The sequence below is a fragment of the Meriones unguiculatus genome, chromosome 12 (assembly GCF_030254825.1).
Source record: "Meriones unguiculatus strain TT.TT164.6M chromosome 12, Bangor_MerUng_6.1, whole genome shotgun sequence".
NCBI classification, from domain to species: domain Eukaryota; kingdom Metazoa; phylum Chordata; class Mammalia; order Rodentia; family Muridae; genus Meriones; species Meriones unguiculatus.
The window spans coordinates 27392952-27417387 of record NC_083360.1 but is presented as its reverse complement, the minus strand read 5'-3'; the positions used below and the strand labels follow the sequence as shown (position 1 = coordinate 27417387).

General features: G+C 50.5%; 2 protein-coding genes across 13 annotated transcripts in view; both read left to right on the top strand.

Annotated features, from left to right (window-relative positions):
- Jakmip1 (janus kinase and microtubule interacting protein 1) overlaps positions 1-3703 on the top strand; it is a 112233-nt gene extending 108530 nt beyond the window's left edge. For 6 of the 9 annotated variants that reach the window (XM_060365418.1, XM_060365415.1, XM_060365412.1 and 3 more), the window contains 2 exons: positions 1125-1169; positions 2207-3703. In XM_060365418.1, the coding sequence (XP_060221401.1) occupies positions 1125-1169; positions 2207-2236 (75 nt within the window). In that variant the 3' untranslated portion in view covers positions 2237-3703. Of the gene's footprint in view, positions 1-1093; positions 1170-2206 lie in introns of all 9 variants that reach the window. The other 3 variants (XM_060365417.1, XM_060365416.1, XM_060365419.1) reach the window with 1 other exon arrangement.
- Positions 3704-3818: 115 nt separating this feature from the next.
- Positions 3819-24436, top strand: part of C12H4orf50 (chromosome 12 C4orf50 homolog) — an 87928-nt gene continuing 67310 nt past the window's right edge. The window contains exons 1-5 of one of the 4 annotated variants that reach the window (XM_060365410.1): positions 3819-4348; positions 7437-7531; positions 7905-8301; positions 13274-13412; positions 16848-17393. In XM_060365410.1, coding sequence (XP_060221393.1) covers positions 8018-8301; positions 13274-13412; positions 16848-17393 — 969 coding nt within the window. In that variant the 5' untranslated portion in view covers positions 3819-4348; positions 7437-7531; positions 7905-8017. Of the gene's footprint in view, positions 7532-7904; positions 8302-13273; positions 13413-16847; positions 17394-24436 lie in introns of all 4 variants that reach the window. The other 3 variants (XM_060365409.1, XR_009585053.1, XM_060365411.1) reach the window with 3 other exon arrangements.

Sequence of the window (24436 nt, the reverse complement as noted above, 5' to 3'; positions counted from 1 at the left end):
TGGTTGGAGAAATGACTAGGGGTGCCCACCAGGCCTAACTGTCACCTGCGGGTCCTCCAGATCACTCTCTGCCTGTAGTCATGGGAAACTCTGATACCATCAGTTGTGGCTTGCTGGTGACCTCTCCTTCCATGGCCAGACTCTTACTAAGAATCCACTGGGTGGTTTGACCAAACCCTCCTCCTCCTGAGCCTCAGTTTCCCTGTGTAGAACATGAAAGGCTCTGGGATTACAGTGGTCCCTTGCAGCTCTTGGTCTTAAAGATTTGACAGAAGAAAGCATTATTTGTCTTTTCAGTTTTCTCAACAAACAACATAGAGAACTATGACCTTGTGTGGTGGGGGTTATTTTTTAAATTCTCAGGTGATGGTCACATATGTTTCCCCTGAAAGCTAGTGATTCTGTTTGAACAGGACATGTCACAAGTAGATTAAGAACTAACTAATATGACTTGACTTTTCTTTCTTTCTTTCTTTCTTTCTTTCTTTCTTTCTTTCTTTCTTTCTTTCTTTCTTTCTTTCTCTCTCTCTCTCTCTCTTTCTCTCTCTTCTCTCTCTCTCTCTCTCTTTCTTAAGGTTATTTTTCCAGCAGTGTTTTTCTAAAGTTGACTGGTAAAAGGCACACAATGTTTTAAATATTAAAAAGTCTCTTACAAGGGACAGTGCAGGGAAGGATCACCTGTCCCCAGGTTGGCCTGGCTGCCTCCCTTTTTGCTGCCTACCTTAATATATACTGGTGAAGCACAGCCACAAGCTTGGACAGGCCCTTCCCTTGTGTCACCCTGTGAAGCCTTACCTTTATTCCTCAAAGTCTCTGCACATGGGGTAGATCTCACCTGGCTGCCTGCGTTGGTGGGACACCTGATAGATGTGTACAGATAACCCAGTGAGCATTTAAGGCAGGAGGAGCAATCAGTACCTGCCAACGGCTGCCCTCCACCCCTTTCTCTGCTGCCCCCTAGCGTCATAGTTCTTGTAAGATACTGTCACTGAATTCCATACCACATCTCTCACATCTTTTTTTTCCTTTTCTTTTCTTTTTTTTTTTTCCTTTTCTTTTATTTTCCTCGTTTTCTTTTGGTCTTATGTTATAGTTTTTGTTCCTTTTTTTGTTTTTCTCACTAGCATTCATTCTGTGGCCTTGACGACTCCCATGCGCCGAGAACTCGGGTGTGTATCCTTTCCTTTCCATTGGCAGATACAAAGGTGATTGAGAGGGGAGGTTGGCTCCACTCTGGCTGTGATGCTCCGTGGGGGATGCGGTGCCTGGAAGGATACTGGATTCTCCCACTTCAGCTCCCTGGGGGCTGTGTGGGCCTGGGTCCCTGTCCCTGGGGGTCCTGCTGTAGAGGCACGTGCCGGGAATTACTGAGAAAGAGAAGCCCTGTGGCATTTAATCCACTGGGTTTACATCCCATTCTCAAAGCTTTCTCCAGTCTGGCTTAGCTCCTGCTCTGTTGCCATGTGCACATCTCCTGTTAGATCCAAAGCAAGGCACCTTCTAGGGTCAAGGAGCGGCAGGCTGACAGGCAAGTAGTTCATGAGGTCAGATCCCTGATGTGACTGTGCAGGATCCAGGAACCAGTGGTACCCAGCTCCTTACCTCTGTACCTCAACCTGAATGCCCAGTTATGATGCCCAACCATATTCAGAGATCCACAGAATGAATGCGTCTCAGAATCTTGCCTTTCCTGGCTGTGGGCCCCTTATGCCCAAGCATCTAGCTCTTAGCCTGAGTTTCTCTTTTGGGACCTCAGCCTTTCCACACTCTTCCAGTGCTGAGTGTCCATCCTAGGGCTGCTATCTTCCAGGACCTCTGAATTTTGAAGTCTTGACCCTGAATCCAACATAGGCTGAGGACTCCTGAGACCATAGATGGTCCACCCAGCATCCTTGACTCTTACACTCGTCCACAAGGGCTTAGGTTGGGTACTTTTTATCCCCCAGTGTCTGGGATGTGGGCAGGCACACGGCTGGTTTTTGTAAGTAGAGAGAAGAAGGGGCTGCCCTGAGGTCTGGGAGACAGATCACACCACACTCTGTTGATGGAGCCCTGGGGTTGGAGCTATCTAAATCTTGCTCCATTTGTCTGGGAAGCTATCAAGAGAGGTCAGGATGGTGGGAGCTTATAGATATGCCAGCCTCCCCCCACAATTTTCTTCACCCTTGATTTTTGTTTCACTTCAAATTATTTCTTAATCTTATAGGCTAGACAAAGAGCTTTTGGAATCACCTGAGTCCCCGTGGCACCCCATCCTCACTCAAACCAAAATTCAACAGTGCAACAAGCTATTCAAAGCCCGGAGCCTGAACACAGAACTTATGCACACTTGACAGTCACTTAAAGGGGAGGCCTGGGAACCTGGCCAGCCTCTACTGTGGAGCTCTGCAGGACAATGGCAAACCTCCCCAGTGTCCCCACTGTGACATCTTCAAGAGCCAAAGGCTAAGATGGATCTGGATGGCAGGAATTTAAGTGCAATTAGCAGAAACCCAGGGCAGGAGAGCTGCTGCCTTGGGGGACAGGTGCAAGCCCTGTCCCCATGCTGTGTGCCTCCCCGAGGGCACTCTGTGTGCCTAGATGGATACAGACGCTTCCTGTGCCCTGTGTACATAAATCTCCATGGACTGGGTGTGTTCTTCTGGAGTCTGTCTGCCAGAGCAACCAACAAAACCTCTGACTCCATGCACAGCTGGACTTGCAGCTGACAGCCAGCAAAAGAGAGTTAGAATTGCCAATGTGGGGACCCTGTAGAGTGTAGATTTCTGAGGAGAGCTGAAGGTCCCTTCACACATAGGTGTGACCCTGCATAAGTCCCAGAGCATGGCCGAGCCTCAGACCAGGGGAGAGTGAGGATTGAGAGGGCAGACCCAAGGTGTCTGTTGTAATTTGTAGGGGCATCCTAAAAAGGAACCCAGGCTGGTAGAACAGTAGTCAGAGGCTCTGAGTTCTGAGGTCTGAGGCCAGGGCACCCTTTTACCACAGAGCCTTCACTGCCCAGGATCCTCAGTAGAGAGCAGAGTCATCTCCTCAGGTGTTGGAGCCTCCCCAGAGCACAGGGGGTAGAAGAGGGGTGGTGCACCCTAATTTTACTGAGAGCTAGATGCTAGAAGTTGTCTTCCGGAGGAAATTCCTCATGAAGTAACTTTAGTGTGCTCCTGTCAATCTAGGGCAGGTACAGTGGGTCACCTCCAAAAGGTATCTGCCCATGTGGCTACATTCTCCCAAACTTGGGGTGGGGAGAATGTTAGCCATCAGATTTACAGAGTGAAAAAAAGGACAGGCTATTGAATCTGTGGAGGAGCTTGTGATGAGTTGAGATACGTGATGTAGTGGCATCAGGCCGGATGAAGCCTCTTGCTGTGTAGTTATTGGACCAATTGGGTGGCACCATGATTTTCTGTAAGCAAGCAGAAAAGACTGGAGTTCAGATCTGGTCCATTGAGGGAACTATGATGCAGGGACCTGACAGCGTATGGAAGCCAGATCCAAAGACAGAAAGAAGCAAGGACAGTGCTACGGGCTTTCCAGACAGGAGGTCGTTTCAGAAGATGTGAAGCCTCAAGATTGAAGCAAACACACCAGATGGCTCAGAAGTGTTCATTCTCTGCTGAAATCTGAATCCCCTAACACCTATGACACACAAGCTCAGCCTCTGTGACTTACCAATACCCACTAGCTTAATTAAATTCCAAGGAACCTATCTTTGACAACAGTTATCTGAGTCTTTGATAGCAGGAGTGTGGGGACCAGTCAGAAAAATGGAAAGTGTGCCTGCTTGGTGTGGTAGGAGATGCAGGGGGATGCTGTTCAACTGACTTCTGTAGACATCCTGAGACATCCCAGAAAGTCATGGAGAAGCCCACAACTCTGTCCCTGAAACCATCTGTCTAGAATTCCTTCCGGCTGTGCTACAGTGTGGTCCTTATAGCTCCTGTCCCTACCTACTGAGAGGGAGAGGAAAGCCTCCCTGTCTTCTTGGCTTTTTCACTCAACACCCTGATGCAACAGTGGCCTTAACTCTGCAGTCAGACCTGTCTGGGTGTCCCCACTCAGCCATGACCCTGCTGCAGACAAGCCATGTTCTTGTGACTCTGAAGAACACAACTGTCAGATCCCAGGCTATGCCTCATGGAGGAGCTTCTGTGACGACAGCAAGATGGGCGGACCTGCATTATTCCACAGGCCCTCTGACACCCCAACAGAGACTGGCAGGAGCAAGTAGTCTGAGTCCCTCCTGGAGTGGCCCTCCCAGGAGTTATCCATGCTGCTCAGCTGGGCCAGTGTCCATCCCCTTCAACCCCCAGGAAGCCACTCAAGCCTGAAAGAATGCTCCTCATGTAGGCAGGTGTGCAAACTGCCCCAGTCCGTACCAGGACCCAGAATTCCTTGTCACTATCTTAGGCGTTGCTACAGGAGTCCCCAGTAGGAATAAGCCCAGCTAAGAGCTGGTGCTCAGGGAACCCCAGAGCTTCAGTGGCATCACAGATGTCCTGGGTCCAGAGAGGCACAGACTCAGGGTTTCACCACCGATTAACACCTGTGTGGTTTCCAGGGTGGCAGAGCTACAGACTCAACCTCCAGGGCCAAGCCTACATTATTCTGTAGACAGGAAGGCAGTGGTTTTTCCTTGGCCCTCCTCTCAGACCCACCAGGAGGATGAGGTCTGTATCTCACCCTGTGGAGTCTTCAAACACAAGATTCCACTTCTGTACCAGACCCCTAAGCATGCAGTCTTGAGCAGGAAAGGGAAGCTGAGGAGTCAAGGCTCTTCCGTCATTCCTGCAGCCCTTGGGGCCTAAGCAGGGAGGCGTGGGCAGAGCTGGGGCCAGGTGGCCAGATGAGCTGAGGACTGGAGGAGTTCAGCTTTAAAAGTAGGGGGTGCCCTTAAGGCTGTAAGATCTGTGTCCTACAAGGTCCCCTTCACTTTGCATTTCTAGCAGGTCACAGGGAGGTTTTCACCCAAGTGCCCCTGCTGAGCACAGTGAGGAGTCCTACCCACACCCTTATGTGCAGAAAACCAGGCCTTTGTCCTGGTTCAGCTCTACATGGAGTCTACCCAGCCTGAGACCCTCCCAGTTGCTTCCTACCCTGGCTGGGCAGGGTCTATGGTCCTCTGGCATGCTCGAGGTCTTTAATGAAGGCCATGTTCCCCTGAAGAATTGTAGCCTGCTTCCCTCTTGTCTTTCTTCCCAAAGGTCAGGGTTATATGGCCCCTGTTTCCTTTGGATTCCCTAGCCAGGTTGCCCCAGGAACCCCCCCCAAGCACCCCCAGTACCATACAATTTTTTTTTTATTTCTCATGTTTAATCTCAGCTTGTTAAGGGACTCCCATCGTAGAGCAGGAAAACCCAAACTAGGCACTTTAATGTCTTTTTCCTCTACCAAATTGTACAACAAAGCAAAACAAAACAAAAAAACCAAAAACTCTTAGGGGTTTCTGCAGACACCGGCACACGTATCCAGAGCCCTACTCTGATAGAAGGGGCTGGGTCTCCCGGGCTGAACCCTCCCCTCACCCTCCCCACAATCATGCTACAATCATGGCCTGTGTCATTTCTGTGGTCATCTCTTAGTCATATCTCCTAAGGTATTGGTCCCTGTTCGTATAGCCACTCTCTCAAGGCCTGTCCCTCAAGGGAAACTGGGTACCACAGGTCCAGGCCTCTACCCAGCATTCATTTCTCTTTTCAGTCTTCCCAGCTGTACCCTCTTTTCCTCCTGAGTCTTGGTGATTCACCAACAAGAGGCAACTGCTGTGCTTGTGCCTGTTGTGGGCTAGGAGGGCCGTCTCTTGGGAATGTGTCCCTTGGTCTCTGATGCCTTCAGCTGACAGCCATCTTCCCACAGCAGGCCAGTGTTTCTGGGACTCACATGCCATGTGCTTGGGGAATCCTCCCCAGGGTGAGGGAATGAACTGTTTACTGTGTGTGGTGTCATTTTGCAAGGTGCTGGCCCACCCTCACCCTTCTGTGCAGAAGGCTGGGCCTGTGTCTTGGCTCAGCTCTACATGGAGTCTACCCAGTCTGAGACCCTCTCAGTTGCTTCCTATCCTGGCTGGGCAGGGACCATGGTCCTCTAGCATTCTCAAGGTACCCTGCATCAGCTAAGCAACAAGGCTGGTCACAGCCCAGACAACTGGGGGCGTGCACTCGGAAGGGTTACTGCGTCATATCCAGTCAGTACTCAGCCTGAAGATGTGCTGGGCTCTCTGAGCAGGCTGGGTGAGTCCACTCATGTATTCCTTCACTGGATGCAGATGTCTAAATGCTAGACGGTATCTGGAGATCCTTTTGTGAGACGCTCAGTTATTTGTCCAGATTCATACCTGAGGCAGTATTCAAACTCACAGAGTCAGGCCCAGCACGCACGACCTGAGTTCATCTTCCTGTCTCTTTAAGGCCAGTGTTTCACATGGCCAACTCTCCCTGCCCCAACTCTGCTGCAGCTCTTCAAGCCCCACCCATGCTCCTGCCCGCACCCCCAGGCATCCACTCTTAGAAACTCAGAAGGAACCTCTCTGCAAAGGTAGAAATGAGAGTCACTGACTGCATCATTGCAGAGCATGGAGCCAGTGTGAGGCACACCCTAAGAAACCCAGAAAGGTACAGACAGGATGCTAGGGGCGGGGAACACATGATTTCCAGCCAAATCCCGTTGGGCCCTAAGACCATGGCTGCTCCTTTCCAAGGATGGCTCACTCCAAGCTCACCTTACCTACTGGTAAGCTAGGTAACTTCCTGGCTTCATGAAGTGGTGTTAAACAAAGGGTTACAATAAATATCTATTTTTATGGCAAGAGGCAATTGTATGAGAAAGGCTGGCAAATGGTGAGGGATTGAATGCACAGCCTTGTGCAGAGGGAGGAGGGGAGGAAGAGATAAGATTTCCTTCAGGTCCCAAGGAGCACTCCTTCAGAAATGAACATGTCCATGTCCGAGTGCTCTGAGGAAAACACACTAAGAAACGGGAGTGGGAACCCCTCCCATTATTTTCTGAGGAAGCAAAGCCTCTTGTTTAATACTTCTGTCCTTTTACCTTTCTCCCCCTGTAAACCCTCTGATGTCACCTTGGACCAGCTACCTCCTTGGCTATGAATGGCCGAGAATGCCCTGTGCTCACTGTGAGATGCCAGAGACCCCCCGAGTACCTGTGCGAGTGTGGCCCCTTCTGTGTGCCATGTGGCCAGCCTCTCCTATCCTATTGGCTTTGGCCTGAAGCTTGCCCCAGCTCCAGGGATCTCTGCCTACATCTGCCTGCTGAACCCTGCCATTCTTGCTTTTCTCATCTTCTGGATCCCTTTCCCAACCATGAGCTCCTGGGGACTTGTTTTCTGCTGCCCAGAGGCCATTTTCATTCCACACTTGATCTCACCTGGGCTAGAACATGAATTCTAAAGTGTAGAGTCAGACCTGGCTGTTCCTTCCTATCTGTAGGATTTGGACAAGCTCTTTCACCTTCAGAGGTCTCTCGATCTCTAAAATGGTCATGAAGATGCTGGCCTCATAGGTCGCCAGGACAATTGGACTAGGTAGGTGTGAGAGACCTCTTGGTATGGCAATAATCTCTCCTCTTTGCCTGGCAATTCTAGGTCCTTGGTAAGTATGTATTATGCTTAGACAGTGGCATGGAACCTCATTCATTTGGGTTGGGAATGAGCTTTTTTGTTGGCTTTGGAGAACTTGTGTCTGATGGTACTCCCTGGAAACCTTTCCCACTCCTCTTTGCGTGCATTGCTAAGCATTTACTTCCAGGTGACTGGTCTGAGCCCCACTCTAGCTTTGGTGTGTTCTAGCACGCCAGCTTGTAAAATGAGATGCTCGTCCGTATTGCATGACGTTTGTGTGGTTGAAACCCAAGCTACCCACTCATGAATAATCCACCTGTCCTTGTTCTCCTCAAAGGACATTTTCCGGGACAATCCAAAGGCACAGTAGCCACCTCAGAGTCTCCAGATAGTCCACTTTGTAGACTCATTCCATTTTTTTAAAGTCTGGGCCAATGAAATGTTTCTGGGATGGAGCCGACAGACCAGGGACAGACTGAGAAAAGCTTCCGCTACGTCATCAGAGCTCCCAGCAGCGACGGCTCCGATGTGATAAACGTGGATGTGAAGATTGACACGTGCTGGGTGTTCCGAGATGTGGAGGAGAGCGACAAGGAGCAGGGATGCCTTCCAGAAGCAGCCAGCAGCCTGCACTTGGACACAGGGCTGCTCAGGGAGCAGCTAGAATCCTCCGAGCGGAAGCTGCTGGCAGCTGTGGACAAACATGTGATTTCAGAGTCAGGGCTGAGGAACAGGTGGGTGTAATCCTGGGAGCACTCTTGTTGGAGGAGAAGGGGGTGGCGATGAATTCCTTCCATACCATGGCCCTCTGAATCCTGACTTCACCAGAGGTGCAGAACCAAACTCAGGTGGTCATTTGCCCTCACTTCTCTTGCTCTGTGCTTGATCACTGTCCACTGGTGTGGTCAATGGGAAGCACTGGCAGGGAGGGAGAAAGAGAGAAGCCTGCCATCTTTCCCTCACCTCCATTCTGTTGGGGCTGGGCCCAGATGAATGTGTGCCTCTCTTCTCCGTGGGCCCAACTCCTGCTGCATGGCTTGGTCTAAACCCTAGTCATGTTCCCCTTGGGTAGTCTCCTAGCTCCAGGACCAGAAGTAGCCCCAGAGTTGCTGAGCCAGCTCTCTGTCATCTATCTGGTCTACTGAATTCTCCATCATCTTGGTTTAGGGCACCCCACCGTTGTTTTTCTCTGCTGAGCCTCCGGTGTGGATTTTGCTGCCTGGTCAAGTCAACACGGACTCAGGAAGGGCATCTGAATCTAGGGCTTTTCCGAAACCCCGTCCTCTTTGGCTTTTTCCTAATGGCACTTCCCCTCCCTTTGCTCTCATCCTCGCCCTCATTTTTCTTCCTTCCACTCTCCTCTCCTCCTTTTCCTGTCTTCCCTTCCTTCAGTGGTGCTGGGGATGAAACTCAAGGTCTTGCCTAGCCTAGAGCAGCACTGTGCTGCTGGGTCACACCATAGCCTCCCAGTGATTTACTTCCCACCCTTCTCTCCCTCCTTCCCTCCCTTCTGCCTCCTTTTCTCCCTCTTTCCTTCTCATGAGGAGGGACTTATGTTGGCCCAATGTCTTGGTGGTTTCCAAGGTCAGCTGGCTGTATTGCTACAGGCCTGTGACAAGTTGGGGACACCCTGGAGGTTGGGTGTGGTAGAGGAATGCTGTTCCCCTCATGGTAGCCAGGAAGAGGGGTGGTGGGGTCCCTGGGAGTTTCTTTTTTTATTATTATTATTAATTACGTCTGGGAGTTTCTTGAGGCCCTGTGTGTTAGTTATTTTTTTCTGTCACTTTGACGAGATACTCAAGTAATTAATGAAAGGAGCACAGCTTCATTTTGGCTCACAGTGGGTTTCAGACTGTGTTGAGGATCTGTTCATTGATTTGGACTTACGATGAGGCAGGAGGCACTTCTGCAGCCAGAGCCCAGGGTGAAGCCATATCCATGGTTGTCTTTGAAGATATGGTGCTCATCTTGCAGGAAAGGGCCAGTGGGTGGGGAGATAGGATCTGTGGTGGGGCTGGAGGAGGAAAGGACCACTCTGGCCTCCATTCTGGTCCCACTTTGACTCTCTTGAGGCCTGTGAGGTATAGAACGTTATTACCCCCTTCTCCAGATGGGGGAACTGAGGCTAAAAGCATAAACTGTAGATTCAGGGGCAGGAAGAGCAGAAGTAGAGTCAGCCTACTGGGAATGCAGATGCCCAGCTGACTTCCCGGTGGGTCTGGTCCACCAGAAAACAGTGAGTGGACTTGACTTGCTGCAGCCCCAGGGTTAATGTGGCAGGGTCAGTGAGATGGCTTAGTGAACTAAGGACCTAGCGGTTAAGCCTGATGATATGAGTTCAATTCCTGGGGCCCTCATGGTGGAAGGACAGAACCAACTTCTGCAGATTTATCACCTGACCTCCACACATGGTACTGCCCACCCCCAACAAAACAAATAATTAGAGAACCAGGTAAATGGTGCCTGAGGAATGACATTTGAGGTTGTCACCTGGTCTTCACAAAATTAAAAAAAATAAAGAATTTTAAATTAAAAGTGTTAACAGGCAAAGTTTTATTTTTTATTTATTTATTTATTTTTAAATATGGAAAGGATACAGAGCTGGCCATGGAGGCTCATGCCTAGAATCCCAGCAGTTAGTTGCCTGAGCCAAGAGGATTGCTTTGAGTCATGCACCAGCTGTAAAAAAAAAAAGTCAATTAGTTAATTAGCTAATTAATTAACTATTAAAACGAATGGATAAAACATAAAAATAATATGGCCAAATTGTTCTAAAGTAGAAAGAAGAAAAAAAAGCCCATTACCATCTCACCAGACCTCCCTTCACAGTCATTCCTGACCTAAATGGAGCAGAGTCACGCTGGGCGCTGGTCACACTCTTGCTCTGCGTCAGCCCTGCCTGCTCAGCAGGGGCTGCTTGGTGAGTCCTGGGATGCTGTATAACCGTCCCCGTGCTGTGCACCCCTTAGGGCAGTGGGACTTGATTCCAGGTGCCCGGCAGTCTAGCCTATGGCCGCTGTGGGCCCACGTGTTCCTGGAAGAGCCTCCTGGGTTCGCAGCGCTGTCTGCGGCAACATCTTAAAAAACCTCATGTGATTAATTTAGTCAGAAAAAAAAAGTTCCTTGACCATTTCATGATCCTGAGTGTATGGTTTCTTGTGGCTGCTGTGACAAATGGCACAAAGTCGGCAGCTTTCCTTGGGAACAGTGGTGGTGGGATTGGAGACAGGACCTTGCATAGCCCCCGTGCTGGTTGCAGGCTCGCTGTGTAGACACTGGTGGCTTTGAACTCTTGATCCTTTTGCCTTTCCCTCCAGTGTTCTGGGATTATAAGCATACATCCATGAAACTTGGTAGCTTACAAAAAGCCTAAAGAGATGGCTCAGTCTGTAAAGTGCCTCTTGTACAGATACTAGAACCTGAGTTTTACACCCTCCACACCCCAAAAAACCAGGGGTGGTACACACCTGTGACCGAAGTGCAGTGAGCCAGAGATGAGGGATCAGCGGAGCTTACTGGCCAGCCTACACAACCCGTGAGTTTCAGGCTCAGTAAGAGGCTCTGTGTCAAGTAAGTACAAAGTGCGGGGGGGTTGAGGAAGACACCCCATGTCCACCGCTGGCCTCCACGCATGCACACATTGTTTGTTCAACAATGTTTGTTAAACAAACAAACCCCAAACAACAGGAACCCAGGCTTGGTGGATTAACAGCTCTGGAGGCTGGAAATTAGGACTCAGGCTTAGTTCAAATTGTCAACAGGGTCACACCCACTCCAGACACCTTTGGGACTCTGACTCCTAGCTGCTCCATCCCTGGTCCACCCTCCCCGGCTCCAGCCCATGTCAGAGCTGCAGCAAGCATGATGCCTTAGGGGTGCTGCAGCTTTCTTTCCTACGGTCAGCTCCACCAGGCCTCTTCTGACTAGCTAGAGACCACATGGTAGTCCAGGAGCCATCTCCTCTCACCAGCTCACCTGCCCTGTAGCCTCTGTGCACACGAAGGGTGACATCCTTCCTGCAGGGAGCGGGATCTGGGTGTGTCTGGAACCATAGCTCTGCTATTGCAGTGAGCTGATCTTTTCTTTCTTGGGTCAGAAGCAGACTGTCACCAGAGCTCAGGGCACAGGTGGACCCCCCTCTCCCAAATAAACGTAATGACTTACTTTTTTCTTTTCTACTCTCAGTGCATCTCAAAAACAGTAAGAAGATTCCAGTCCCACCTCCTGAATGATTAGCTCCAGAGGACTTACTCACGGGTGTTAGAGGGACCTCCTCAAGGAGAGGAAACTCTTAGTCATGTTTGGAATAGCAAGACCGTTCTCTTTAATCTCAACAAACCCCTGTGAGCAAAGTACAGCTGTCTGTATCTTATAGTGGTAATCTGGCCCAGTTAGGCCTCCATAGCTGGTAAAGACAGAGGCAGGATGCTGAGCCTGTCACTCCTAGCAGATCAGGGTCTGAGATGGAGGAGAAGGCCACCAGTTGGTCTTGTGTGAAGGATAAAGTGTGTGCAGAGGTGGTAGATGGTAGGATGTCTGAGGCCAACATTACATAGCATGGAGTCAAGGCTAGCTTGACTTTCTCCAAACTGGAGAAATCAACTTCTAGTCTGGCGGCTCCTCTGATGGGAGCCTTCACATGTCACCATCATCTTGCTTACGTCACCTCCTCCATTTGCAGTCAGGGTTTGTCCCCTCCCACTAGGCACAGTCTTTGCTTGCATGGCTCAGCTGCTCCCCATGTCAGTCCCTTATGCTGCTCCAGGCATCTCATGTGGAAGTGCAGGACACACAGACACGACCTTGGTTTTGTTTTGTTTTAAATCATAGAAACCCTCTTTTGACTCTTAGTCACTGCCTTAGATGACTTTCGTAAATTTGGAACCTGAATGGGAGCTAACAGTGATTAGGGCTAAAGGTCAGTCTGGAATCTGTAATTCTGTGTGACTCTGGGAAATAATCCACCTCTCAGCTCCTCAGTTTGTTTTTTTTTCCCTCGTGTGTAAAATATATTACCTAGAGGCTGCATAACTTGTGAACATTGTTCTGATAGTGAAAAAAAAAAGTCTTGGCTGTTCAGACTCCGCTAAGCTTCTCTTGGTCTTCATATAGGGCTGGGAAACACTTAAGATTGAATTCTGTGGCAAGCGACATTGTTGTGTGTGTATACTCACATCTGCAGTATGAATGTCCATGCAACACCAATCTTCATCCATGGAGAGGCCCATGTGGGACATGAGTGTGTCTTCATTACTCTTCACCTTATTGCCTGGAAGCTCACATTTTGACTAGGCAGGATGACCAGTGAGCTCCCACATTGGAGTTACAGACATGGCTTTTATACGTGAGCTGGGGATTTGAACTATGGTCCTCCTGCTCACTGAACAAGTGTTCATATTCACCGAGCCATCTTCCCAGCCCTGCAAGTACAGATTTGAGGTAGAGCATAGACTTTAACAACATAGATATGGCTGGGATGGTGGCTCACTCCTCTTGTCCAAGCACTGGGGAGGTGGGAGGAGAATGATCATGGGTTTGAGGGTAGCCTGGGCTACAGAATGAGAGCAAGAGCTGGTGAAACATGAGTGTTTTACAATGAAACCCTTAGACCGGCCTCTGGGCAGATGGTGGGCCAGTGATGGTGGTGTTTACACTCAGTCTGCTCTTCCCGCCCTGAGTGAGTGTCTCTTGCTTCTGGTCCCACAGGGTCCAGGAGCTGGAGCTGTCGGAGAGGAGGCTTCTCTTGAAGGTGGAGCAACTGAGCGCCTGTGTGGCCCAGGAAAGAAGCGCCTCACTCCACGCCCAGGAGCAGCTGCAGGCACTGCAGGGGGAGCTGGTCAGCTGGGTTCGTGTCCCTTCCACTTCCTAGTACTTGGTCATGTGGTCACCCCGGGCCTCAGCTTCTCTGTCTCACCTCTCCCTGCCTGCCTTTTCAGGCCTCCTGGGGAAGCATGAGCGTTGGTACCTTTCTCATGCCTGGGTCCCTGAGAACAGGAGGTAGCCAATGTAGGTCTCTGTCTTCAGATTGCTGCATGGAGGTGGGGACAGAGGGAAGATAAGAACCTGGTCTCGGGTGGAGGAGGGACTTGGGTACTTGTAGATGTGATGGGGAAAAGATACTTTAGTGCCGGGTCGATATCCGGCAGGAGGAGCTGAGAGGAGGGTGGCCACTCCAGCTGGATGCCCTCTGTGGCTGAGCAGGATGATGAGTGTCAATGGCCCAGACCTCCCTGGATGCCCCAGGGAATAAAACACCACTAAACTGGGAGATCTGTAGAAGCAGGAACTCGGTTTATTGAATAAAATGGTTCTTTTTATAGATTTGGGTCAGGGGTCAGGGTTAAGGAAGTGAGGTAAGATGACGTAGAGGGCAAGGTTAGGTAGTGCAAGGAGAGGTGGGCCAGCAACAAAACTCCACATAACAGTTATCAGGCAGGGTTGATTTTTAAGGCGGATATGCTGAATCACTTGCCCAGAAGTGGTGCCTCTTAAATCAGAAGCTAAAGACAGGTCTCCAAACTCAAGCCAGGCTCAGGTAGATGCAGCAGGCCTTATCAGGTCCAACCCTTCAGGGGACTGGGGACAGACCTTCCCAGGCCTTGCTGGGAAAGCTACTTGAAGTGAGAAGGAGGCGGACTAAATGCAGTGGGGGGCCAGGAAAAGAGGTGTGCGCAGGGCGGGAAAGGCTGGGAGGTACAGCAGGAACTCCAAAGGGGCCATTGCAGGGATGGCTTCCTAGCAGTTAGAGCTGGCACTAGGAGGCCCAAGGAAGACAGCTAAAGCTTTGGGGGTAGGGAGGCAGAGCATGACAGACAGCTCCACCAAGAAGTGAGTAGTTAAGGGGCATGTTATGGAGGCAAACAGTAGTCCTACAGCTAAATTGACTGTGTGACATTAGACAAGTGACACAACCCCACTGGGTCTCAGTTTCCTCGTATGTAACATGGGAATAATATGGTGTCACCCTTCAGGTGGTCGTAGGAGTTAAATGAGTAGATACATGTAGAACGCTCAGAGAAGCTGGCGCCCAATAACGTTATGTGTGCCTGCCGTCACCCGTCATAAGAAACCTTCCAGGAGGCCAGATGACGCGGGCCGTATTGAAGAAGAATTAGCAGATGGACCTGAACCTCTGCAATAGGTGCCCAGTGATGCCTGGGCACGCAGCTTCTGGGCTTCAGGGAATTGCTCTTTAAAGCACAGCTTAGGGGCTTTGCGAAGGCAGCGTGCAGCCCATTCATGGGAGGTGACCTCAATATGAGTAGGCAGAGCCTGCCCTGAAGGGAGTGTTGTTTCTCCGATCTTGTTCAGCTGTGTCTTTGTGTGTGTGTGTGTGTGTGTGTGTGTGTGACGTGTGTGATGTCTCTGTGTGTCTTGGGCAGTGGGCAGCCATGGTGTTCGCTGACACAAACATGTAGTGTGGGAAGGGAAGGAAGCTTAGTTCTCTCTTCAGTCCTTGGGTTCTAGGGCCAGGTGGCACTCTCACCTTTCCTCCGGCTATTGGAGACAGAGTCAGGTTAAACTGGCTCCTCGGCTCACATGCCCCTAGCTTCTCAACCCTAGGGAGTCTTCAGAGCCAGGTACTGGCCGTGGCTCTGAATTGGGGCATGTGGTTTCTCCGAGGAGACACTGTAAGGGTTTGTTTGTTTATTTGTTTGTTTGGGCCTTGCTCTCTGTATACCTGGGATTCTCCAGGGGACTCAGGGATGGTCCTGCAGTAGGAGATGCTTATAGCGTGATGGAAGATAAAGGATTAAGCTAATTGCATTAGTGGGAAAAGAGGTGTTGGGGGAGTCCAGGTGTACAAGCCCTTCTCACATGCTTCCCGCTGTCATTGCTGTCTCGAGCAACACAAATGCACTCAGACAAACCTGTCAAGAAGTCCATTTACAGATCCGTGGTTTGGTCAGGGTCCATGTGGTCCAGTTGCATTCCAGCCTCCATCTTTAACCGCTAGTCTTTACGTTCTGTGGTGGAGATGTTGGAGTGTGGGAGTCAGTATTGCAAGAGTGTGTGAACAGGCTCTGGCATCTTTGGTGTCTGATCTGTCTCAGATGGCAGCTTTGCTCTAGTCAGACTCCCAGGAAGCAAAGAGGCCCCATTTCTGCCATGAGCTTTGCTCATCCTGAGAGGTGCCAAAGGCCCAGTAACCCGTGCCATGGATTCCCCCAGGCTTCCAGACCGTACAGGCACCCAGTACAGTTTACATCAGTATAAAGCCGAGAAGACTTTCCATCCAGAAAACTCAACCCCTGTTTTTATTCCCTCTTCACACCCCGCCAGTGAATACTCCACAAGCCAGCCTGAGCTGGTCTTCTACTTCCAGTCTTCTTGCTCTCTGCCCCTTTCCCCTGCCGGCTCTCTGGTAGCAGAGGGTAGCGGGTAGCTGGTGAAAGAAAGCGAACCACAGAGGCAGTGTTTGTCTGGACAGATTGCGAACACAGAGGACTACAGATTTTCAGGGTGGTATTGAACCCCTGTTCAGCTTACTGTACATGGTAGGGAGAAGTTGGGTGTCAGAACATGGAGAAATGTTCCTGCTCAGGCAGACGGCCAAAGGGACAGAGAAACACCCTTGAGTCAGACACAGGGCTCTCACGCTGTGCGCCAGGGCTGGCTGCAAGAATTTTAGCTGTCTCCTTATGTAGGCAGCTTCTGAGCATATGCTGGGGCAGATGAATGACAGCTCTATTTCTGTGGGGTGGGTGGTGGGTAGGGAGCTAGGTACAGTTGTGAACAGCTGCTTTGGCGTCCTGGCCCCTGCTCAGCTCACGCCACTGAAATGGGAAGTTCTGGAAAGTTCTGTGGAGTCTGGAAATCGGCGTGGACTGTTCAGACTGAGCAATTCTAGAGACCCTCTGTAGGGCACTGCCCTTTCAATCCACCGCACACTCTTCCGTAGACTTAGGGAACTCAAGGAGATAGGCTGGGCTCTGACTAGGGTGAAGTGAAGGTGACTCCTGGCTGTAGTGTCAGCAAACTCGGCAATCAGCATAGCTTTTAAGAAATTGTTTATTTATTTGTTTAGTGCCTGTGCATACATGGGCACACGGAAGTTAGAGTCTACCTAGTGGGACTGGTTTTCTCCTTCCACCACACGTGGGTCCCTAGGGTCCTCATGCTTGGTGGCAAGTGTCTTTAACCCTCTGAGCCAGCTTGGGTCCCAGTGTAACATTTTTAAGCAAGATACCCTCCATTCACAAATGTTAGGGAGAGAAATCAAGGCGAGCAAGGCTGGCGCCTGGGCCTCCCTGACGTCCCCATCACCGCCAACTCCTAGGTTCAGGAGGCAGAGAGCGCGGCCCGACGGCAGCGGCGTCTGCAGGAGCGGCTGCGGCGCAAGGACGAGGCGCTGGCACGGCAGGCGGCCACCCTGGAGCGTTGCGGGCGGGTGCAGCGCCAGCAGCTGGGCCTGGTGCGGGAGCAGGAGCGCGTGCTGCGGGCGCAGGTGCAGCGGATGGAGCGCGATGTGCAGCGCCTAGGCCGCGCTGCGGGACTTCTGCTGGCACAGCTGCAGGCCCCCGACCCGCTGCCTAGTGCGAGTAGCTCCGGGCCGCAGCTTCAGGCCGATCCCCCGGGCGTCCCCGAGGCCGCTGAGCTGAACGCGTTGCGGGCCAGGGCGGAGCGCGCCGAGCGGGAGCGGGCAGAGGCGGCGCGCAGGCTGCGGGAGCACAGCGCCACCGAGCGGCAGCTGCGGGAGCAGCTGGAGGAACTGCGCTGCTGCGTGTACGGGCTCACGCTGTCGGAGATCGGCCTGCACAGCCAGGTGGAGGAGCTCGCCCAGCAAAACCGGCGCCTGCGGTCCCAGCTGGGGCACGGTAGCCCGGTAAGTGGCCGGAACCCAGGGCAAGAATGACCGCTTGTCCTCTGACTGCCATCCAGCCAGCCACTTGATCAAAGTCACTCACTCCCAGCATCCTCTCATCATTTATCTGATCGGAGACCTATCCGGTCCATCCTTCACCATGCTCAGTCTCTGGCCCCACCACCCATACACACAGGGTCACCATGCCCGTCAACTCATTTGCCTCACTACCCATACGGCCATCTACTCATCTGTCAGTCATTTGATGTCTACTCACCCATCTACCCATTTGCAGACCCCCATACCCAACTATGTACTGCATTCCACTGCCAACTGGCTACCTTTGCCGTACTTCCCCTCACCTTGCGGGGTTTGAATGTCCATTGTCCCTCCACAGGCTCATGTGTTTGAGCCCTTGGTCCCCGGAGGCTGGTCCTGTTTAGGGGGGCCGTGGAACCTTTAGATCTGGTGGGCGCCGTCCGATCTGAATTCCCTGGGATGCATTCTTTCTATGTATGTAACCCAACACAAAACCCGACACTTAAAACACTAGGGATTTAAAAAAGTAACTATCAGGCAGTTCTTGAACTTGAACTTGGTAATGAAAACATTACAGCCACAATGCTGAAAGGTTAGAGACACTCCAGCAGGGGGGCCTGGGTGGAGGGAGTGGGTTGCTGGGGTGACGTGAGGTTCTAGCTCAAGGCTCCCCCTGCGGGAGCTCCCCAGTCCTCCGAGCTGTGAGGAAGCAGAACCCAGACTCCTTCCCTCCCGAGCTTCTCAGCTCTGTGCCTTCCTTGCTCCCGTGGACTGAGAGACAGAATCAATTCTTCGTCCTTCAAATTGTTTTGCCCGGTATTTTTATCGCAGCGGCAAGGGAAATAATCAGAGCACCCGAACCCCAACACGAGCCTAGCCTTCCCCACAGGGTCCAAGGTCAAGGCACCCAGAGACGCAGTGTCAGAGAACTGATTTAGATGGCACCTTGTAGCTGCTGTCCTCCCAGGGTGGAAGGGCATGTGTCTCTTTAAGGAGAGTGATGATGCCACCCATGGGCTGCTTCCTTCCTACCTAATCACCTCCTGACATTATTACCTTGGTGATTAGATTTCAATGCACGGACCCGGGGAGAGAACAAACGTTTGGCAGCCATCTGCCCACTGTTCCCTGTGCTTCCTTGTGCCCCCCCCCCCCCCGTTCACCTGTATCTTCCCCGTCTGTCTGCTCATCCAGCTGGTTGCCAGCCAGCCAGTTGCCCCTCTTAGCCTTCATGGTCTGTCCCTCCGTTCATCCATCTATTTGACTGTGTGCAAGCCGTGTGAAAGACAGGTCCTTACCCCTCAGTGTAGGTCTCTGACCCAGCCCCTCCACCAGGGCAATGACCACTCCTGTGGTCATTCCATGCTGTGATCAACTTCCTCCCCAGGGCAGGGTCATTATCCACTGGGCTTTGTAGCCCCCATTCCCTGCAGCAGCACACAAGGGGGCTCAGGGAGAAAGCTTCAGTGTTTGGGCCTCTTTTGCTCTCTTCTAGCTCTTTAAACTTGGGTATGTTTCTTAAGCTGGGGAGGGAAGGCTAGGCATTTATTTCCTTTTTACTTCATGGAAGGGCAAACACGTGCATTTAATGTCTTCTTGCCAAAGCTTCCTTTCAAAGCTGTGGAGATAGGGACAGCTGTTCTCAGCAGCCTTGTTCCACAGGGAGAAAGCTGAGGCTTGGAGCGGTAGTACCATAGCTGTTGTCACACAGCTGTTGAGAGACAGACCCGGAAGTTGGTCCGTATTAGACATGGCATCAGGGTGGGTGGCTGCAGCTACATTAGCCCTGTGCCCCTAAAACTAGAGTGAGTTCTGTTCCCTTAGAGAAGAGGGAGTATTTGGGAGATAGAGGCAAGAGGATCAGGAGTTCAAGCTACATAACACATTCCAGGCCAGCCTGGGAGGTTTCAGACCCTGCCTCAAACAAAACCACAACAAAAACAGACAGACAATACAAACCAATGGGAGTTGATTATTTAAACATTCAAAATGTCTTTTAATTGGAATCGAGAATGCTCAAGTTCTCCAGACAACGGTGTGTCTCTTGTTTGGGCCAGCTTACCAGTACTGGCGCCTGTGTTCCGCTGTGCATTTTCACTGCCTTATCTCCGATCTGTTCTTCCTGTGCGTGTCTTGTTCAGCCACTAAGAGGAAAGCAGAGTGTACAGTCATCATTGTCTCCTTGTAATTCTGAAAATAAACGATGTGCACGTGGAACTTGTCATTTAGAATCTTTTCTGCGATTGCCGGAAATGTGCTCTCATTTAGGCAGTTGTCCTGAGGCTTCATTCTCTCCTCTTGTCATCATCCTGAGTTCAGGGATGCACTGTTCCCTCAAAAAACATCTCTGAGAAAAAGAACAGGTTCTTAGAAGCTGGCAGGGTCTTGCTCCTATTTTTCCATTTCCTGCGCTCCCCTTTAATCCCTAATTTATCAGGGGTTGTTTCCCCTGATAACTGCCCAGGGAGGGCAAGTGATTTGGCCACAGACACCAAGGCAGCACCAAGACCATCAGGAAATCATGCCACAGTTAGTAGCTCTTTGGGGCTTTGGGCTTCTCAGTGGCTAGATCCTGTAGGATCTACCTATGCCCTCAGCTGGAAAGCCATCATCGGTCACAAGCATCCATGACGTCAGTGTTATATGCTCTCTCTTCAGAAGGCTCTGTGCCCCGAGGAGCTGAATCTCGAGAAGGGCTTTGGCTGTCGAAGCTGAAGAATGTCTCTTGCAGGTTCCCTAAGTTGTCCATAAGCAGTGGTCCCTATGCTGTGTGGAGCAGAGGGAAAAAAAACAGGCTGCTGTTAGGAACCTGTGCGTCATGCAGCACTGCTCAGTATGGAGAGTCCCGTGCTGAAGTGGGTAGAGGTTCTCATACAGGAAGCCACAGGGGATCACCCTTAGGGGACAATAGTGATCCAGATCAGTTAGGATAGTCTTGGGCTGCTAAACTTATATGTCCCGGTGTTCTTATTGTGAGATGTGCCTGACACCTGTGGACTTCGATGCTCAGGGAATGAGCCACTCAGTGAGGAAATGACCACAAGAGGCCGCTTGCTCCAGTCGTAGGGACTGTCTTCACATGACGGTACAGCTGTGAGGAACAGAGACTGGTAAACAAGAGGTCCAGAGTGAGTCTGTACATGGATGCGTGCAGCAGACAGTTTTCACGAAGCTGCCGTTTACCGGCCACTGTTGCAGCCAGCTGACGGGGCGATAAAATGATTAGTCCTCACTTTGCAGACTGAGGCAAGTGAAAGTCACATGCTCCAGCAAATGAAAGAAGCCAGGTCAGAAGGGGGCCTGGGCTTCCTGAGATGGTCCTCTGCTCATTACATCTGATGGGCCCTGAGAGCTGTGCTGTGAGTGACAGGGAGGGCAGGCATTGGGAGAAGACATTTTGGTTGCTTCTTACCCACAAGATGCTTGCTCTCTCAGATGTTGTAAAGCAGCAGAGAGGAGTTAGTGTCCTTGTCCCCACGCTGAGTCTAGAGGAGTGAACTCAATTTCCCCAACTTAAGATAGCTGAGAACTTTCAGAATAGGGCACCTAAAACCCAAGTCCTCTGAAGAATGGGGCACTGGGAGGAGTTTGGGAGAAGGATGCCTGCAGGTGAAAGGAGCTGAGGAGGGCAGTGGGTGGCAAAATGACATTTGCTTGGTGGTGTGCATTTGTGTGCTTCTCTGAGAGCATTTGTTGGGCTCCTGCAGTGTTCCAGGCACAGCACTGTGCCCTTGAATAGGGTTTATCTGGGTGTGGCCCAGCTCTTCAAGAGCTTGGAGGAGAGACAGACACAGGTTCAAGCAGTCGTGGTTCAGGCTTTTAAACCGCTACATCAGAAGACAGATAGATGGCCGTGACCTGGCCTGGAGGGTCACTGAGAGAGGCTTCTGTCTAGAGATGAAAAGTCAGGCTCTCGAACTCACCATGTCCCCTGTCATCCTGGAGCTGAAGTGCTGAAGTGCTGGGCATTGCTGTCTGGAGCTCCTTGTGCTGCAGTGTATACAGAGTGACGCCTGGCCACAGCGGTGGGAAATCCTTTCGTTAGGAGATGACCCCTGACCTCCCTACAGGAGGACATCATCATCACAGGGTGGCTGTTCACTCCACAGCAAACAGGGGCATTAGGAAATAGAGTCAAGGGGCTGAAGAGATGATTCAGTGGTTCAGAGCCCCTGTTGCTCTGGTAGAGGACCAGGATTTGGTTCTCAGCACCTCATGGAGTAGATCACAACTGTCTGTAGTTCCAGCTCCCAGGGGTCCATTCCCACCCCCCCCCCCAAGGGCTCCTGCACACACATGCTGTAGCATTTACTCAGGCACACACATATACATGTAAAATAAAATAAACAACTTCAAAAAACCCCAAAAGTCAAGGGATAAAGTACTTGCCTACCACATGTGAGGTCCTAAGTCTAGTTCACACACAGCCCCCTTCACACGTGCGCGTGCGCGCACACACGCACAAATGCATACACATGCACATACAGAGAAAACAGAAGAAAATATTCAATACATGTAGCTATTAAAGGGACTGCTGCTCTGCAAGGTTTGAGCCTTTGGAAGCCTAAGCCTTAGGAGAGGGCCATCTCTGTCAGTGAGTATTATTTGCCATATGAATGCCCATACTTACTATGTGACCATGGACCCCGTTAACAGACATGTACTCTTCTCTTTGAGAAGAAGCGGCTTAAGGGAAGAAGGGCTTATTTTATCTTATGACCCGGGAGCAGAGTCCCAGCATGGTGAAACATGGTGGGACAAGTATGGCAGCAGTGTCGTGGGACAGATGGTCACATTGTGTTTGCACTCAGGAAGCAGGGAGCAGACAGGAAGCGGGGCCAGCTTATCAAGTGTGTGCCACCACAATGCCCTCCCCCAGTAACCTACTCTCTCCAGTGAGGTTGCATGCTCTGAAGGGTCTACAACCTTCCGAAACAGTGCCATTAGCTGTGGCCGAGGGCTCATACATACAAGCCTGTGGGGACTTGTCACATTCGGATCACAGCGCATTTCGAAGAAAGGAGTCAGTGCAGTGCCTGCCAAGCAGCTGTGCACAGCTGTCTTCATCTCAGTGCTGCCTGCAGCTGGCAGAATCAGAAGCAGCCTCAAAGGCCCAGTGAGACGGCGCTTGTGTGGTCACTTAAGCAAGGCTTCTCACACCACTCATCACACCCCATCTCTCTTTTTTTAAATTTTTTATTAATTACACTTTATTCACTTTGTATCCCCCCTGTAGCTCCCTCCCTCCTCCCCTCCCAATCCTTCCCTTCCTCCCCCTTCTCCACGCATGCCCCTCCCCAAGTCCATTGATAAGGCTGCTCCCGCCTCAGCGAGAGGTGATCAAAGAGCAGACCAATCAGTTCACATCAGAGACAGTCCCTGTTCCCATTACTAGGGAACCCACTTGGACACTGAACTGCCATGGGCTACATCTGTGCAGGGGTTCTAGGTTATCTCCGTGCATGGGTACTTGGTTGGAGTATCAGTCTCAAGACCCCTGTGCTCAGAGTTTTTGGTTCTGTTGTTCTCCTTGTGAAACTCCTGTCCTCTCTAGATCTTAATATTTCCCACTTCTTTCATAAGATTCCATGCACTCTGTCCAAAGATTGCCCATAAATCTTAGCATTTGCTTTGATAGTCTGCAGGGCAGAGCCTTTCAGAGGCCCTCTGTGGCGGCTCCTGACTTGTTCCCTGTTTTCTCCTTCTGATGTCCATCCTCTTTGCCTTTCTGGGCAGGGATTGAGCATTTTAGCCAGAGTCCTCCCTCTTGATTAGTTTCTTTAGGTGTAGAGATTTTAGTAGGTTTATCCTATATTGTGTGTCTATATGAGTGAGTATATACCGTGTGTGTCTTTCTGCTTCTGGGATAGCTCACTCAGGATGATCCTTTCCAGTTCCCACCATTTACCTGCAAATTTCATGATTTCCTTGTTTTTTTTTTTGTTTGTTTGTTTGTTTTTGTTTGTTTTTATTGCCATGTAATATTCCATTGTGTAGATGTACCACAATTTCTGTATCCATTCCTCAGTTGAGGGTCATCTGGGTTGTTTCCAGCTTCTGGCTATTACAAATAAAGCTGCTACAAACATGGTTGAACAAATGTCCTTATTGTGTACTTGAGCCTCTTTTGGATATCTTCCTAGGAGTGGTATAGCTGGATCTTGAGGAAGAGCTATTCCTAGTTGTCTGAAAAAGTGCCAGATTGATTTCCAGAGTGGTTATACAAGTTTACATTCCCACCAGCAGTGAAGGAGACACCCCATCTCTTAAGATTTTCCCATAACCCCAGGAATGTCAGCATATGAAATAGGTGGGCTTGAGGGATGATTTAGTGGTTAAGATCATGTACCCTTCCTCCAGAGAACCCAGGCTTGATGCCCAGCACCCACATCAGGATGCTCATGACCGCCTGCAACTCCATTTCCATGGGGAGCTGGTGCCCTCTTCTGGTCTCTGCACACACTCTTCCCCACCACACGTGTGCATACCCACACACAGACACACAGATACACATAAATAAAAATTAAATAAATTTAAAAACAGGTATATAAGCCAAATATTTACTGATTAAAATTAATTAAAATTTTATTTTGGACAACTTTTTCACACACATACATTTTTGCCATTTACTAAAGGTGAAAGAAAAAATTTTATACGGATGAGTAGATGTGTGTATGTGTTTTTTGCATAAAGACACACAATGCAACATGGGTGAGTGCTATCAGGAACACCTCATTCTGAATACTTATTTGATTCTGAATTCTTTTGAGGTACATGAGCATTCAGAAACCTTTACATTTGCCATTTTTGAGACATTTATTTGCATGGCCCCATGTGGGTCATGTCACCTGTTTTTAGAAGCTGGGACTTAAGGTCTATGTGGCAGAGAATGGTGGGCAGCCCCAAAACCAGAGCAGGAGTGTTTGGGAGGACTTGATTATGCTAAACTATTGAACAAAACATGCACAAAGCTAGCTTGCATTTTGTGTAAGTAGAATTCTTCTGTTATCAGGGCTTGGAGAAAA